The 13,431-nt window shown below is 39.2% G+C and overlaps 1 protein-coding gene across 1 annotated transcript in view; it reads right to left on the bottom strand.

Annotated features, from left to right (window-relative positions):
- Window positions 1-3,915: 3,915 nt before the first annotated feature.
- NSMAF (neutral sphingomyelinase (N-SMase) activation associated factor) overlaps window positions 3,916-13,431 on the bottom strand; it is a 31,477-nt gene continuing 21,961 nt past the window's right edge. Inside the window, exons 23-32 of the mRNA XM_009081045.1 lie at window positions 12,618-12,726; window positions 11,225-11,283; window positions 10,699-10,766; window positions 9,041-9,108; window positions 8,685-8,808; window positions 7,875-7,958; window positions 6,684-6,834; window positions 6,186-6,288; window positions 5,221-5,330; window positions 3,916-4,280 (exon numbers count right to left, since the gene is read on the bottom strand). Coding sequence (XP_009079293.1) covers window positions 4,186-4,280; window positions 5,221-5,330; window positions 6,186-6,288; window positions 6,684-6,834; window positions 7,875-7,958; window positions 8,685-8,808; window positions 9,041-9,108; window positions 10,699-10,766; window positions 11,225-11,283; window positions 12,618-12,726 — 971 coding nt within the window. The 3' untranslated portion in view covers window positions 3,916-4,185. The remainder of the gene's footprint in view (window positions 4,281-5,220; window positions 5,331-6,185; window positions 6,289-6,683; window positions 6,835-7,874; window positions 7,959-8,684; window positions 8,809-9,040; window positions 9,109-10,698; window positions 10,767-11,224; window positions 11,284-12,617; window positions 12,727-13,431) is intronic.

Below are 13,431 nucleotides of genomic sequence, written 5' to 3'. Positions count from 1 at the left end.
CAGCTAAGCTGAATGTAGCTCAAGGCACCAGTCAGTAAGTAAACGTAATTAAAGTAGTGTACAGATACTCAAATCTTTTTATTACTTGTTATACAAATTGTAACTAATATGCTTATCTCTCGCCTTAACCATATTCTTTTAAGGATTCAGACATAACCAAATAAATGACCAAAACTTTAGGTCGTGTGTGGCTGCATACTTAGGATGAACAGAGGTATTGAGGTTACTTCAGATAACAGTGAAGATAGGAAATGCAGTGTAAAATATTTTTCTAAATAAGCTTATGGCCTTTGGAATGTTTTAGAAGGGTTGCTCTGGGCTACTTTGAACAAGATGTGCTTAACAGAAGAAATTCTTTGCTGTGAGGGGGGTGAGGCATTTGAACAGGTTGTTCAAAGAAGTTCTGGATGCACCATCCCGGAAAGTGTTGAAGGCTGGGCTGGATGGGGACCTCAGCAACCTGATCTAGTGGAGGGTGTCACTGCCCAAGGCTGGGAGGTTGGAACTAGATAATCTTCAAGGCCCTTTTCAACCCAAACCATTCTATGGTTCTCTTCATGCCTTTAGCTTAACAAATGGAGTAGCAGACAGCTGTTCTACAAGGTGTACTAATTCTGGAGTTGCAGTTTCATTTTAAAACTGTCTGCAGCTTGCTGGGAGTACTGAGTCTGGCTGAGCTGGAGTTAACTTTTGTTGTGGCAGCTGGTAGAGCCTGTGCTTGAGGCTTGTGACCAAAGCAGGGATGATAACACACCAGTGTGTTTGCTGTTGCTGAGCAGTACTTGCACAGTGTCAGGGCCTTTCCTGCTTCTCTGGCCCTTGCCTCAAAGTGAGCAGGCTGGGGGAAGCAAGAGGCTGAGAGGGAGCACAGCTGTCTGCTGACCCAAACTGAGTAAAAGAAAATTCCACACCATTTGACAGATTGCTCAGCAATAATTTGGGGGCAATCTCTACAAAGTAGTTGTTGCTTGGAGTCTGGCTAGGCATCAGTATGCTGGTGGGATGGGGAGAGTGATTGCCTTTGCATTACTCTTCGCATCACCTTTTATTGCCCCCCCTTCACTTAATAGACTATCAGTTCCAATCTGCAGATTTTCCTAGTTTTTGCCCTTCTTATTCCCTTACCCATCCTGCTGTGGGCAGAGCAAGTGAGAATCTCATTAGGAGCTCAGCTGTTGGACCCACCATGACAGATGATAGGCATTTCCAGCTGAGACTTTGCAGTTCAGTGATCTAAAGTTAAATACCAGTTTTAGTGACCTTTATTCTCCCCCCTGCTCTGTTCCAGGTTTCAGCTGTGAAATCTAGGATTATGAACTTCAGTCTTTCTCATAGTGGGCAGTAGTTGTAGTCAAAGCAATTCAGTTTAGAATAGGTATTATTTGTTGTAAGATGGATTTGGGGAATCAGTTGGATCCAGAATTGGTCTGGGGATTGTGGTATCTTAATTATTTACTTGCATGTCCATTTAAGGGAGATAATACTTCAAAATACAAGTAGAAGAGAACACACACAAAAACCCAAACATGTCAGAACTTGGCAGTGTGTAAGAGTCTCATGTGCCAGTCCCTTATTAGCATATGTAGCTAGTTGCAGCTTTTCCAGTTTGTAGGAAAAGCAGTGATGGAGGTAAGGATGGGACCTTTAGTTGTGAATCTGAGCCACAGACCTGCTCTGAAGTTTAGTAGTGTTGAGCTCAGCTCTGCCTGTCTTCAAGAAGAGTCTGTTTTGTAGTTTCCTGTTTCTCAAATGCATTTCTCAGTTATGGTAACAGAGAGAAAACCATTACCCTAGTTTAGGCTGTAGTGGTGATCAAAATCATCCTGACATTTTAATTGGATTGTTTGGTTAGTAAATGATGTGTCTGTGGAACCACTGTGGCAAGCATGCACTGGCAGTAATTGGTGACTTCATGTAGTGTTGGTATAATTCAGCCTTGTGGGCACAGTACTTGTGGCCTGCAGCAGTCATCTCTAAGGTCCTTGACAAGCTTATTTGCTTAGCTATGAAATCCCTGGAGTGCAAACCACTGTCTTATTGAAATACTGATCTCTGCCTCTAACCAGCTTTTACTTAAGAGCAGATGAGTCAGCAGTGGCCAGTTCTATACCTACTTAGGCTTTAAAACTCCTTATTTACAGCTTGACCAGTGGGGTTTGGTCACCTAAACCTTGTGACTCCCCACTAAGAAAAACTATGACTAAAACTTAAAATAAAAAAGTAAACTGAGACAAAAACATGTTGGGGGAACATAAGACAGTACTTATTTTTTGTTATCAAACAGCTGTAACTACTGAAGATCCATTAGAAATAGCAAAGAGGTAGAACTTCAGTACAAGTACTTAGTGTTTTCTTTCCAGAGAGAGCATGTAGCATCGAAGTGAAAGAATAATCAAAAACCTCTTGTTTTAAGGCAGAAATTGGCTAGCAGTGAAGAGTAACTTATGGTTTAATGTACATACATAGATAAATTTGAGTTAAGCTGCAAGAATTATCAGTCTCTATGTAGTTTCTTGCATACATCTGATTTAAAAAAGAACCAAACACAACATACTGATGATATAACCTAGTCACGGGGTAACTTGATTTTATTCCTCTTTAAAAAGCTGTGGCTGATTTAGGCAATGAAGCAGCTGGAGGAGGGCTCTGTTTTGAGAGTGTGCTTTACTGCAGAAAGTAAACCTCAGCTGCACTGAAGAGCTGTGCATGACATGCATCCATATTTAACCAAATGAAAGTTAAGGGTGTATTCTCTCTAAGGTAGCTGAAGTCAAAATTCAAGGGTCCCAAACTTCAGGGTCATTTTCCTTTGGTTTAGCTCAGCAGGAGGCCCCTAGTGACAAAGGACAATCCAGAAATCAACCAAGACATTTCCAGGCAAGTGTAGAATGTGATTTTTCTATCTTCTTTGCCTATACACAGATATGTCTGGGGAAATAAATAAATTGAAAGGTGAAGAAACAGGGCAGACACCAAACCGATTAAGGCTGATACCAGCACACATACATGATACAGCTTAGTCTTTTGCCACATGTGCCTTCACCACACCTACTCCCTGACTGAACATAATTTAGAAGAATGCTTGTCTTGGACACATTGTCACAGGGCACCTTAACACCAACAGTAGAGAATACCTGCAGAAGAATAAATATTGATCTTGGGTTATACTCGGGCAAAGTCATAACTGCAGGTGCTTGTTGCTGACATAAGCCATTTAAATACTATTTCAAGTCTTCTACTTCAGAACAGCTCCTCCCAGGAAACAATATCCTGAAGTCCTACAAAGAAAGTAAGTCTCATACAATGCTGCTTTGTCCCTGGGTTAAGACAATAAGGGCTTGGATAAACCCAGGAGCTGTTTAAATGCTGTATTTAAATGCCATCTCAAAGCTGATTGAGTTGAAAGTGGTTGAGAACACTAAACAAAACATGAAGAGACTGACAGTAATATAATTAAACGACAGAGCATAAAAGACTAAACTTCAGGTACAGGATTAGGGGAATATTTATATCCACACCTGTATGTGTAACTGTTCTGTTAGGCAATAAGTTTTATGCTGGTCTTCCTTTCAGGCTAATGCATTGGTGCTATTTTTCAACAGGAAAAAGCAATGTAGAATATGTTCTTATTCTGCCTTTGCAAATAGCCACAGCTGAAGAGTAGTAGACCAGACTTGACAACTGCTCAGAATAACAGCTGCCCTGATTTCAGAGTAGTATTTACAACTACATGCACCTTCACCAAGAAGAAATGTTGACTACACAAGAGGTACATGCATGATGTCGTGAGACATGGCACTAAGCTGCACCCATTCTAAAAGGCTTCATTTAAAGAATGCAAATGCTGCTGCTTTCAAACCAGTTCAAACAAGTTATGATGCATTCCATGTAAATCAAACAATGACTGCAAGTTAAGAGCTCTTTAATTACAGAAAAATAGGTCTTTAATTTCATATCAGATACCATTTTAGACAAGCAGTTTCAGTACGATAGTCCATGAAAAGCAAATGCATACACTATGGAAGTTAAGAGCTCTCAGTGAAGTCACCGTAACATAGAAAGTTGTAGTTGAACAAAGCTTCCTATATCGTTGAACTTCTGCAGCCATCATTGCACACAGTTAAATTCTTTTAAAAGGTTTGGTTTAAAATTAGAGTTCATTTAAATGGCTGGAGGGAAAGGCACTTAGTATTGCAGTTTCCAGAACATGATCTGTTTGTCTTCCCCTCCTGTAATAACACTGTTGCACTGTTCATTCATCCACATGGATGTTACAGCACCTGGGGGGAAAAACCAACAAGTAAATCCAAAGGCAACTGAGAGATGCACTCGAGATGATGGAACAGATCTTTTTAAGAGAGTTTAGCATCATCTGATCATTACTTTGGACTACACTGACACCACATATGCTGAGAAGAATTTTAGTAGGCTTGTAGGTGGCTGCTCTTATTCACAGTAATGATCTCATGTTCCATTCCCTCAGCTGACTTTGGGTACTAGAGGGACAATGCCAGTTGCAGTGAGGAATGCAGATGGCACACTAGCAAAAGCATTCATGGAGAAAGTGAGCCTTTTCACTCTGCTGTTTGGATTTTTTGTGTTGAAAGTATATTCCCATCTTCTAGCACATGCCTAGAAGCTAACTTCTGAACATTCCCCAGCTACAAAATGATCTCTCTACAGGTCAACTTCCAGAGTTCAAGCTTATAGTAGGGAAGCATGAAACTACTATTCTTAGTTAAATAGCCTTAAAGACCTAACTGAATAAAACAGAGTTTTTCTCCTTTGCACATCCTGGTTGCTAATGTACTGACACCATACAGATACATTTAAGAAGCCTATAAATCCCCATGCAAAACAATTTCTCTAGTGAACTTTACTTGAATTTGTTGTTAGACTCACTATGGACAGACTCTGACAAAGGACACGGTACCATCTCTACTACACTGTGAGGGCTACGCGGTAGAAAAATGTTGACTTGTGTGATGTTATGTGAATTAGGAAAGTTGAAAGCAATTTCCCTTTGGCCAGTCTTGTAAATAGCAATATTCCTCCATTATTGGATTTCCTAATGTGGACCTACTTTTAGTTTTGGTGTTCCAGGTAACGCTAACATCAGGAACAGCCCCACTGACTGAGTAGATGACTCTCAAACTGTTCAGTGCTCACAGAGCTGGAAACTAGGAATCTTCTTTAAGAGTAGAAAAAGTTCAGGCACACCTGTATGTCCTTTGATTCTTTCAACAACTTTTCCTCCAAGAAGGTCCCAAATCAGCAATTCCCCAGACTGAGCTCCTGACAAGATGGTATTTCCATCCCATTTGAAGCACCTGCAAGTAAGTCCAAAATCAGTTCACATCATTTTGTATAGTGAGAGCCAAACATTTCCAAACTGAGTAAAAAAAGAATTGAAAATGGAGATACAAAACTGTGTGCACGAAGTGCAAAGACACTTTTCAGGGAAATAACTGAAGGAAATAAATATATGCACATGCATATACCTATATGTTTATGTACACACATACCAAAAGCCAACACACTTTTCAGGGAAATAACTGAAGGAAATACATATATGCACATGCATATACCTATATATTTATGTACACGCATACCAAAAGCCAACACGTGTACTCCATGTATGGCTGCTACAGTTTTACTCCAGTAACTAAGCATTCTATCCATTTACCTCATAAACCACAAATAACTCTATGCTTTTTAGTTTGTGGGAAAAAAAAAGTGATGTAATAGCCAATCTTTTAAGATTATTGCAATAAAAAGAAAACACTGAAAAATGAAACAAAAAATCAAGATTAGTGAAAGAGATGATCCATATAAGAGAACTGTCTCCTTGTTAAGACAATTCAGTAGCTCAGCTACTGGAACTGCTGGTTGGTTAGACACAGCTCTCATCATCTTTTATAAATGTTAGAGCTGTTGTTGTTGTTGGAGGGGGGGAAAATAATTATTTACTTAGTTACTTGCTTGGTTTTGTTCCAGTTTGGAAAGGCTGATCATAATGCACACAACATGCTAGAATGTCAGCCTTTGCACTCCAACAGTAATTCAATAAAACAGAGTTGCTGGTGTTCCTGCTCTTTGCACTCTGCTGTCACCAACCATCAAGCACCTCCACAGTTAACTAAGTTGGCCACAAAGCTTCATAAACTGCATGTTCTCAGCATTACCTCTGTGGCTGATCCGTGGTCACAGAAGATATAAGCATTCCAGTTTGGACATCTATTACTTTAAAACAACAGTCCTCTCCTGAGCTGAGTAGATGTCTGCTGTCTGTGCCAAAGAAGAAAGCAAACAAAAGAAACAAGAAGAAAAAAAGCATGTTTAGACATTCAGGTCTAGTTACTAAAGCAGCCTGCAATGCAGTGTGTCGGATGTGACGCTGCCTCACCTACTTGTCTGTAAATGATTTACTGTAAATTAAGTCTCTAAGCAAGCAATGATAAGGTTGGTTTAGAGTCTAGACCACTGGTCTACAGCCTAGCATGGCCTTGTGTACAATTAATAAATCCCTTACAATGGAGATGAGTGGCAATCCAACACATCTTGCCATCGCTCTGAGAGCAGTCATTCTAATAACAAGGGCAATAACAATGACATGGTATCAGGAATGAGATTTCCCTTTGAAACTCCCAATGGTGCATATTGAAAACTGAAATCCAACGTACCAGGACTAAAAGCAGCATCAAATACAGTCCCAGAATGACATGGTAACTGGTGCAACACTGTTGCTGTAGAAACATCCCAAACACTAATGGTGCCCTCTTTGGTTCCAGATGCCAGTATTGTATTTGCAGCATTAAGGTCGATTGTATTTACCTAGGAATTAACACATCACATGATTTTCCTTCTCTTTCACATTAGCCATCTTGAGAGAGGTTTCAAACATGCACAAAACAAGCCCATTATCCCCAAGATAGTTTATTTACAATAAGCCTTTACATTTAATTCTGCAACATCCTTAAGCACAATTATGAAATAAACAGCCTATAAAAAGTAAAAAATAGGTCATTCTGATATTTTAAAATGCTTTTGCTTTGCAGAATCAGAAATGCTAAGTGACATTTCAGATTACTTTTAGTACCCATACTCTCTATCTAAATGCAAGACTCTACCCTTAAGGGTATCTAAAAAAATCTCCCCCTTAAAGGATTTTAAAAAAACAACTTCCTACCCATCAGTTGTTTCCAATTCTGTTGGGTACAGTTCTTAAATGTTACCAGAACTGTTTGAACATTTGCCTACATTGTGACCTGTTAAAAAACTAACTATTAAGAAGCTTTAGAACACAGTAATTCTAAATATCTTACTAGAGTGACATTAGAAGCTATAAACAAAAACTGTGCAGTTACACTTATGATTCACTGCACATGATGCATTTACATATTTACAGTGAAATTCACCAAGATATTTTATAGCATGGTAAACAACTCAGAGAAATTATTTTTTGTTTGCTTGTCTTCTTACATTAAGAGCAAGCTGTAACAATCAAAATACTTGAAAAAGATCAGTTTGTTTTCAAAACCAAAGAAGCAAAAAAACCCAAACCCCATAGTCTGCCCTACCCCTGTAGGAGCTCTGTGCATACACGCTGAGCAAGACAAATTAAGAAACCTCTGTTTATACTGTTGCTCCAGTCCCCAGAATTGGGCCTTTCAACCGAGGCAGCAGGAGACACTGGTGCAGGACCCAGGCAAAAGAACCCCAAAACAAAAGGAAGCAAAAAGCCCCTATACACACTTCCCAAAACAACATGTCCCCTCAGCCCCCTAACCCAATCTTGTGCTTTACCACTAGGATCTTGATTTTAACAAGCAATTATATTTTATTATTCTGAGATAATGTATCGACATACTTACACTAACATCATGTTCTAACTCTGCAAGCAGTTCAAAGTGATGTTTTTTATTGGTCGGGATCTCTCCAGGAACACAGTGCCACACCTACAAATGCAGATAGTTCAGTTTGCTCAGGGAAGCATTAGTATAACCCCAGGTGAGTCTCTTCAGCACTGAATTCTGATGTTACCTTGTGTGCACTGTGGACCTTGCCTATGTGGCAGAATACAACACCACCACGTGACACCTGGACTCTCTTCCCCTAAGCAGTGCCACACACTAAACATGACTATGCTGACTCCAGGTAGCCTACAGAAGCCTCCCTAAGTACGACTGTATCACTGCACTGAATGTATACTTACCAAAAAGTCATACACAAAGCTTTGGAAAATTCTTTCCTGTCTCTAACTTCCAAATTATCTTTCTGCCTAACTGCAGGCATGCCCTATAAATTAGCAAGTTTCTGGTCCTCTTAGCTGAAGAACATAAAACGACAAAATTATTAAACGTTTCAGAAGCCAATTTCACTCAGGAAACAGAATCACCAGTCAAGAACATTCCAGCTCCTCCAACAAATACAGCTTGCTTTCAATGTCTTCATGTTTAGAGTAAGTTAGAATGAGCAAAAATTCTTTAAAATAATACTTTAGCTTTGAAACAGTTGAGATAAAACTAAATGAAGAAGATATTCTAGAAATAAACTTACTGTGATACTCGCTAAGTTACTGCTCTAGTACAACGGTAGATCCACCCCAAAGCATCTGGCTGCCTGACTATTACAAAGTGCTACCTCTAAATAGTAATGGAAGTGTAACAAATGGGTCTGCAAACCTTCACAGTGGAATCCCAAGATGCAGAATATAAACGCCCATCACGCCAACAGATCTTACTGACTGCATCATCATGTCCCATTAAGATGTCTTGCTGTCTTCCAAATGCAATTGAATAAAAATATCTAACAGAAAAAGTTATAGAAGCATTACATCTTCATAAAGCTTAGGTTTGGTTTTTTTATAAATAAATTAACTTTGCTTCTGTAGCTTCTAACAGAAATCTAGTCAGAAAAAAATAGGAATACGGACACTGTGTTTTAGCAATGGATTTCTGTATCATTGTCTAAACCCATGAACATAACAACCAAGGCACTACATGCAATTCAATAAAGTCAATAGGAAGTAAATACACACATATGATTGTCCCATGAAGAACTTATGACAGTGGAATCTCCTGGTAAGATTAGACAAGATGACAAAGCCTGTAAGAAGAAAAAAAGAAAAAAAAGTAGTGTTGAATTTCTTACCCCAAATCCAATAGAAGTACATTAACATGCTTTTGGAGAACAAGCAGCATTTTAATCTTCTATACACATGCAGGTGCTATATGAACACTTATCAAGAAAAACGTTAGAGGTTGGACACTGAATAGCAAGAATACTTAATCTCTGTTAAATGAAGGTAGCACTGAAGTTCAGAAATACACACAGATGGACTTTTCAACTGCTGGTATTTCCATGACATGGTATGTAATTCTGGGTCAGCTCTTCATCTTGTAAATTACAGTCAATTCTTTTTGCAAACAGCTAGGAGAAACTAAAAAGGAAGGTTTCTTTTGATGTTGGTTCTCCACCACAGCTACTTAACAGCTCAGGTCTTTCAAAGAACAAACATAACTATCTACTCTCAACAAGCAGCATTATTTACAGATACCTGCTCAGTTGCATTATCATCGTTAGAAAAAGCAAGGAAGGAAAAAAACCCCCAACACTCAGCCCAGTGCTTCTGCCAGTATCATTACTGGTCATGTTTTAGATCTGTTCAAAAACCAGTAAGATGCTGGACTGTAAAGACTACTGCATCTAGCACTGCTGCTGCTACAGAGCAGCACTCAAACTACAGAGAGAAGAACAGAAGAATAAACAAGGCCTCCTCATGTAAACCAGGCTTTTGGCTCAGGAGTCAAAGCTCCCTTTTTACAGTGCCAAGAAGACATGTTCCCAAGTTTCCCTCTGCTAAAGCATTAGGAGTTTCTGTACCTAGCTTCACCTGCTACTGTCACATGGCAGGCCACCAGGTCTTTGTCCTGCAGCTTACTTGGGGACCAGCTAGAGCATGCTATGGCTCCTGTTTGAGCAACCCATTTGCCATTTTTGTTCCCCCTAGAGATGATGGTACAGAGAAAGCTGATCTATCTTAGTGTCTTGCTGCAATAAAAGACTCTGAACGTGACAACTGGAAGTGTATCTGTACAACGCAAGTCTGGCCACAGTGCTCAAACACAGAAAATCAAACTCAGAATCTCTTTCCAAACTCTGTTTAAGAGCAGGGGAAGTATGTTGTTCAGAGGTTGCTGAGATCACTGCTCATCAAGGAAGGATGGGTCAAATTCACCCAGCATAGATTCTGCTCCCTGTGCTTGGTTTTCCTCTGCCAGCTGACTCACAGACTTCACACTTGGGAGTGGTAAGGCAATACTGGTAGTGAGCACATCTGTGAAATTCAAGCTTTGTGATTCTGGTCCTAGTGGCAGTTCAAGGTTGCCCAGGAATACTCCTCTGCTCATGCCAGACTACCTTTGTCTACCACAAGCTCTTCCTTGGATAGCAATAACAGAGCAAGTGCAGAAGTAAAGTGCAAGGATTTAATGTGCCTTCCCCATGTTCACACAATGTGTTCTGTCTCCCTGGAGGCCTGACAGAGTCTCAGTTCACTCTGCTAAATTATTCACATGCAACGCAATTGAGTAGGCAGGGGAAAGAAAAGAGGCATTGATGTATGCTAAGAGCCATCTCTCTGAGCAGCTTTCAGAAGGTTCCCAATGATCTCGTTTTCCTTTTACAGCAACTTACCATGTTTGAAAAGGACACACTTCTCTGGATAGTTTTTGATTCTTTGGAAAACATCTTCAAAGTTGAATCTGGGGATAATGGACAAAGTAGAAGATAAAACGACTGTTTTGTATTATAGATGCTAATAATTTTGCTCCTGTTTGAGTTTTCAGATATCTTAATATGAAAAACAGGTATCTTCTTCTCGTAATCTTTGAGAAACTCTTTATAATTCTTGTAACTTGGGCCTGGAACTAGCCTGTTTTGCACAGTTACAGATGGACTACTTCATGCCCATTAAACTCTAAGAGAACTCAGTATCTACATGGAGAAATTACCTTTACTAGCATTGTTACCAAAATTATCTTCCCAAGCCTAGATAATATTGAAATCCTTGAGCCAAAGTCATCTAAAATGGAACAAAGTCATATTCTTAAGCTATTTAATTACAGGAAATATATATTTCAGTTTCATGCCATTTTCTTCAATAAACATTAGCCTGCATTTACACTGCAGGTTATGGTAAATACCTCTCAGTGATACTTACCCTGGGATGTAGTGAAAACAGAAGAGCCCTTGCAAGTGACTGCTATTCCAGTAATTGCCCTGTTTGATACAAGTAAGCTTGTAGGTGACCTCATAGGTTTTGAAACTTAACCACCATACTGTAAACAGACTACAGTTCTGTTATTCGATCTCTGTAACAACTAAGACATTCAAGGAGATTAAAAGCACTACAGTGTTATGTTATCTGCCTAGAGACAAAAATATACCTTGATATAATATGTGAAACACCTGTACAGGATCCCCACAGTGTTCTGCAAGAATTTCACCCTCATCAGAAAGGACATGCCCATGTGTGAGGATAAATAATGTCACATTCAGTCTTTCCAATCCAGAACTTGCTACAAACGGTCAAGAACCTGCCTACAAGCAGATACTGAATACCTCAAGTGTCAGGAATCAGAACTTGCACATCTCTTCTCCTCAAATTTCACATTGGCAAAGTCATTTTAGATAGAAATTTAGACAGGCAGCTTATGTCAGGGAGTTAGTTGTTGGGAAGCACAGTGCATCCTGCACAGCCAAAGTTGTTATACAGATCTGAGTCTATTTTTTTCTCAACAGTCTTCAACAACACAGAAGCTGAAATCTGAGTCTGTTTTCAGGACGGGGATTTCCCTAATGCTAATAATTTGGTAACAGAGGCCTTTTCTCACTGCAAGTATTACCTTGTTTTATGGACATGATGTTTTTCTAGTTTGGGTTACAGTTACCAAAAAAGTATCAGGACTCAAGATAGTAAGAAATCCTTCTACTAGTCTGGCCACTAGGATAAGGGATGGGGCCAAAGGAAAATCTGTTACTTGAAATATAGCTGATGTCTTTCATTATTAGGTATTTTCAAAGTTCACCTAAAGTGCCCCTGCTGATTCATGACTCCCTAGGGATCCATCAGAACAGCAGTTTTGTACCTGGACTAAGTGAAAACCTATAGCTGGAGACCTGGCAAACTGCTCACACAGCAGCAGCTTGAGGTATATAGTAGTTGAACTTAAGTGTTTAGCCTTTTAAATTAGATGAGATGAGGAAGTTAGGTCCTCCTGGGGTTATAAAAAAAAAAAAGTAAGTCTTTATCTGGCTGCTGCAATCAGTTTTAGGGAAGGGTAGTCAATATCTGCTTCAGGTACTAGCATTATAATGAACTCAGCTGTAGATCTGTTTAAGGAACAACAACAACAACAAAATCAAGCTGACAAATACCTTTTCTGGACTGATAACCCATCATCTACTCAAACTCACCTTGCACAATCAAATCAATAAGCCATCTCACAAAGGAAAGTATTTACCTTAAACCCAACACGTCATTCAGACTGACACACAATAGATTCCCCCACCCCAGTTAAATGGAGCAACTGACTGAAGAGAATAGTACCTACTCTTTGTGAATTTTATATTGCTCATCTAATTTTAGTTTGGCAATATTGTTCCAAGCAAGTGTTATACTTTCTTCTGTCAAATCTTCAAACGATTCTTCATTTGGAGAAACTGCAATAAAGTGCCACAATAAAGTTTCATCACAACAAGAGAATAAAAAGATAAATTTCAAATACTTAGGTAGCTGAAGTTACAGACAAATATGAAAGTACAGAAATCATGCAGAACTCCAGGAATAAAACCTTTAGGCTAATATGGAGAGTGTCAAGATCCACAACTTTTCCCAGATCTCTTCCTGAATTTGCATAGGTTTACACAGTCAAAAATAAGGTTTTTCTCCCCAAACCAGGGCTTTTAAACTGGAGACTTTACAGAACACAATTTCAAAATGGAAAACACACACAAAAAAAGAAACCCAAAAGCTATTCTGCAAAGATGTTTCGGTGTCCTTTGAAATGTCAAGAGCTTTCCAAATGGAAAAGTACTAGGAGAGCCATTTACTGCTTCAATACAGCATGCAGTTTTTTATTCTATTGCATTCTGTTAGAAGAGTGACAATTTCATTTCATCGTGCTGTTGCAGAAGTTAGATAAAAAAATGCAACAAAATTGAGATAATTAGATGTCAATTATTATAAAAAGGTCAAATCCAAGAGGAATTGTCGATCCATGAATTAATGGCCACCACTTCTATTTAACACATATGATCACTACTATCACCACATACAACTTTCAAAGCCACCTGGATGCTACTGGTTCCATGCTAAGCAGCACTCATCTTCTCTGCTTAAAAATGAAGGCCATGAAGTGGTTATTC

The sequence above is a fragment of the Acanthisitta chloris genome, unplaced genomic scaffold, assembly GCF_000695815.1.
Source record: "Acanthisitta chloris isolate BGI_N310 unplaced genomic scaffold, ASM69581v1 scaffold4718, whole genome shotgun sequence".
NCBI lineage: Eukaryota > Metazoa > Chordata > Aves > Passeriformes > Acanthisittidae > Acanthisitta > Acanthisitta chloris.
Note: the sequence above shows the minus strand (reverse complement) of the source record. Positions and strands in the feature narration are given on the sequence as shown.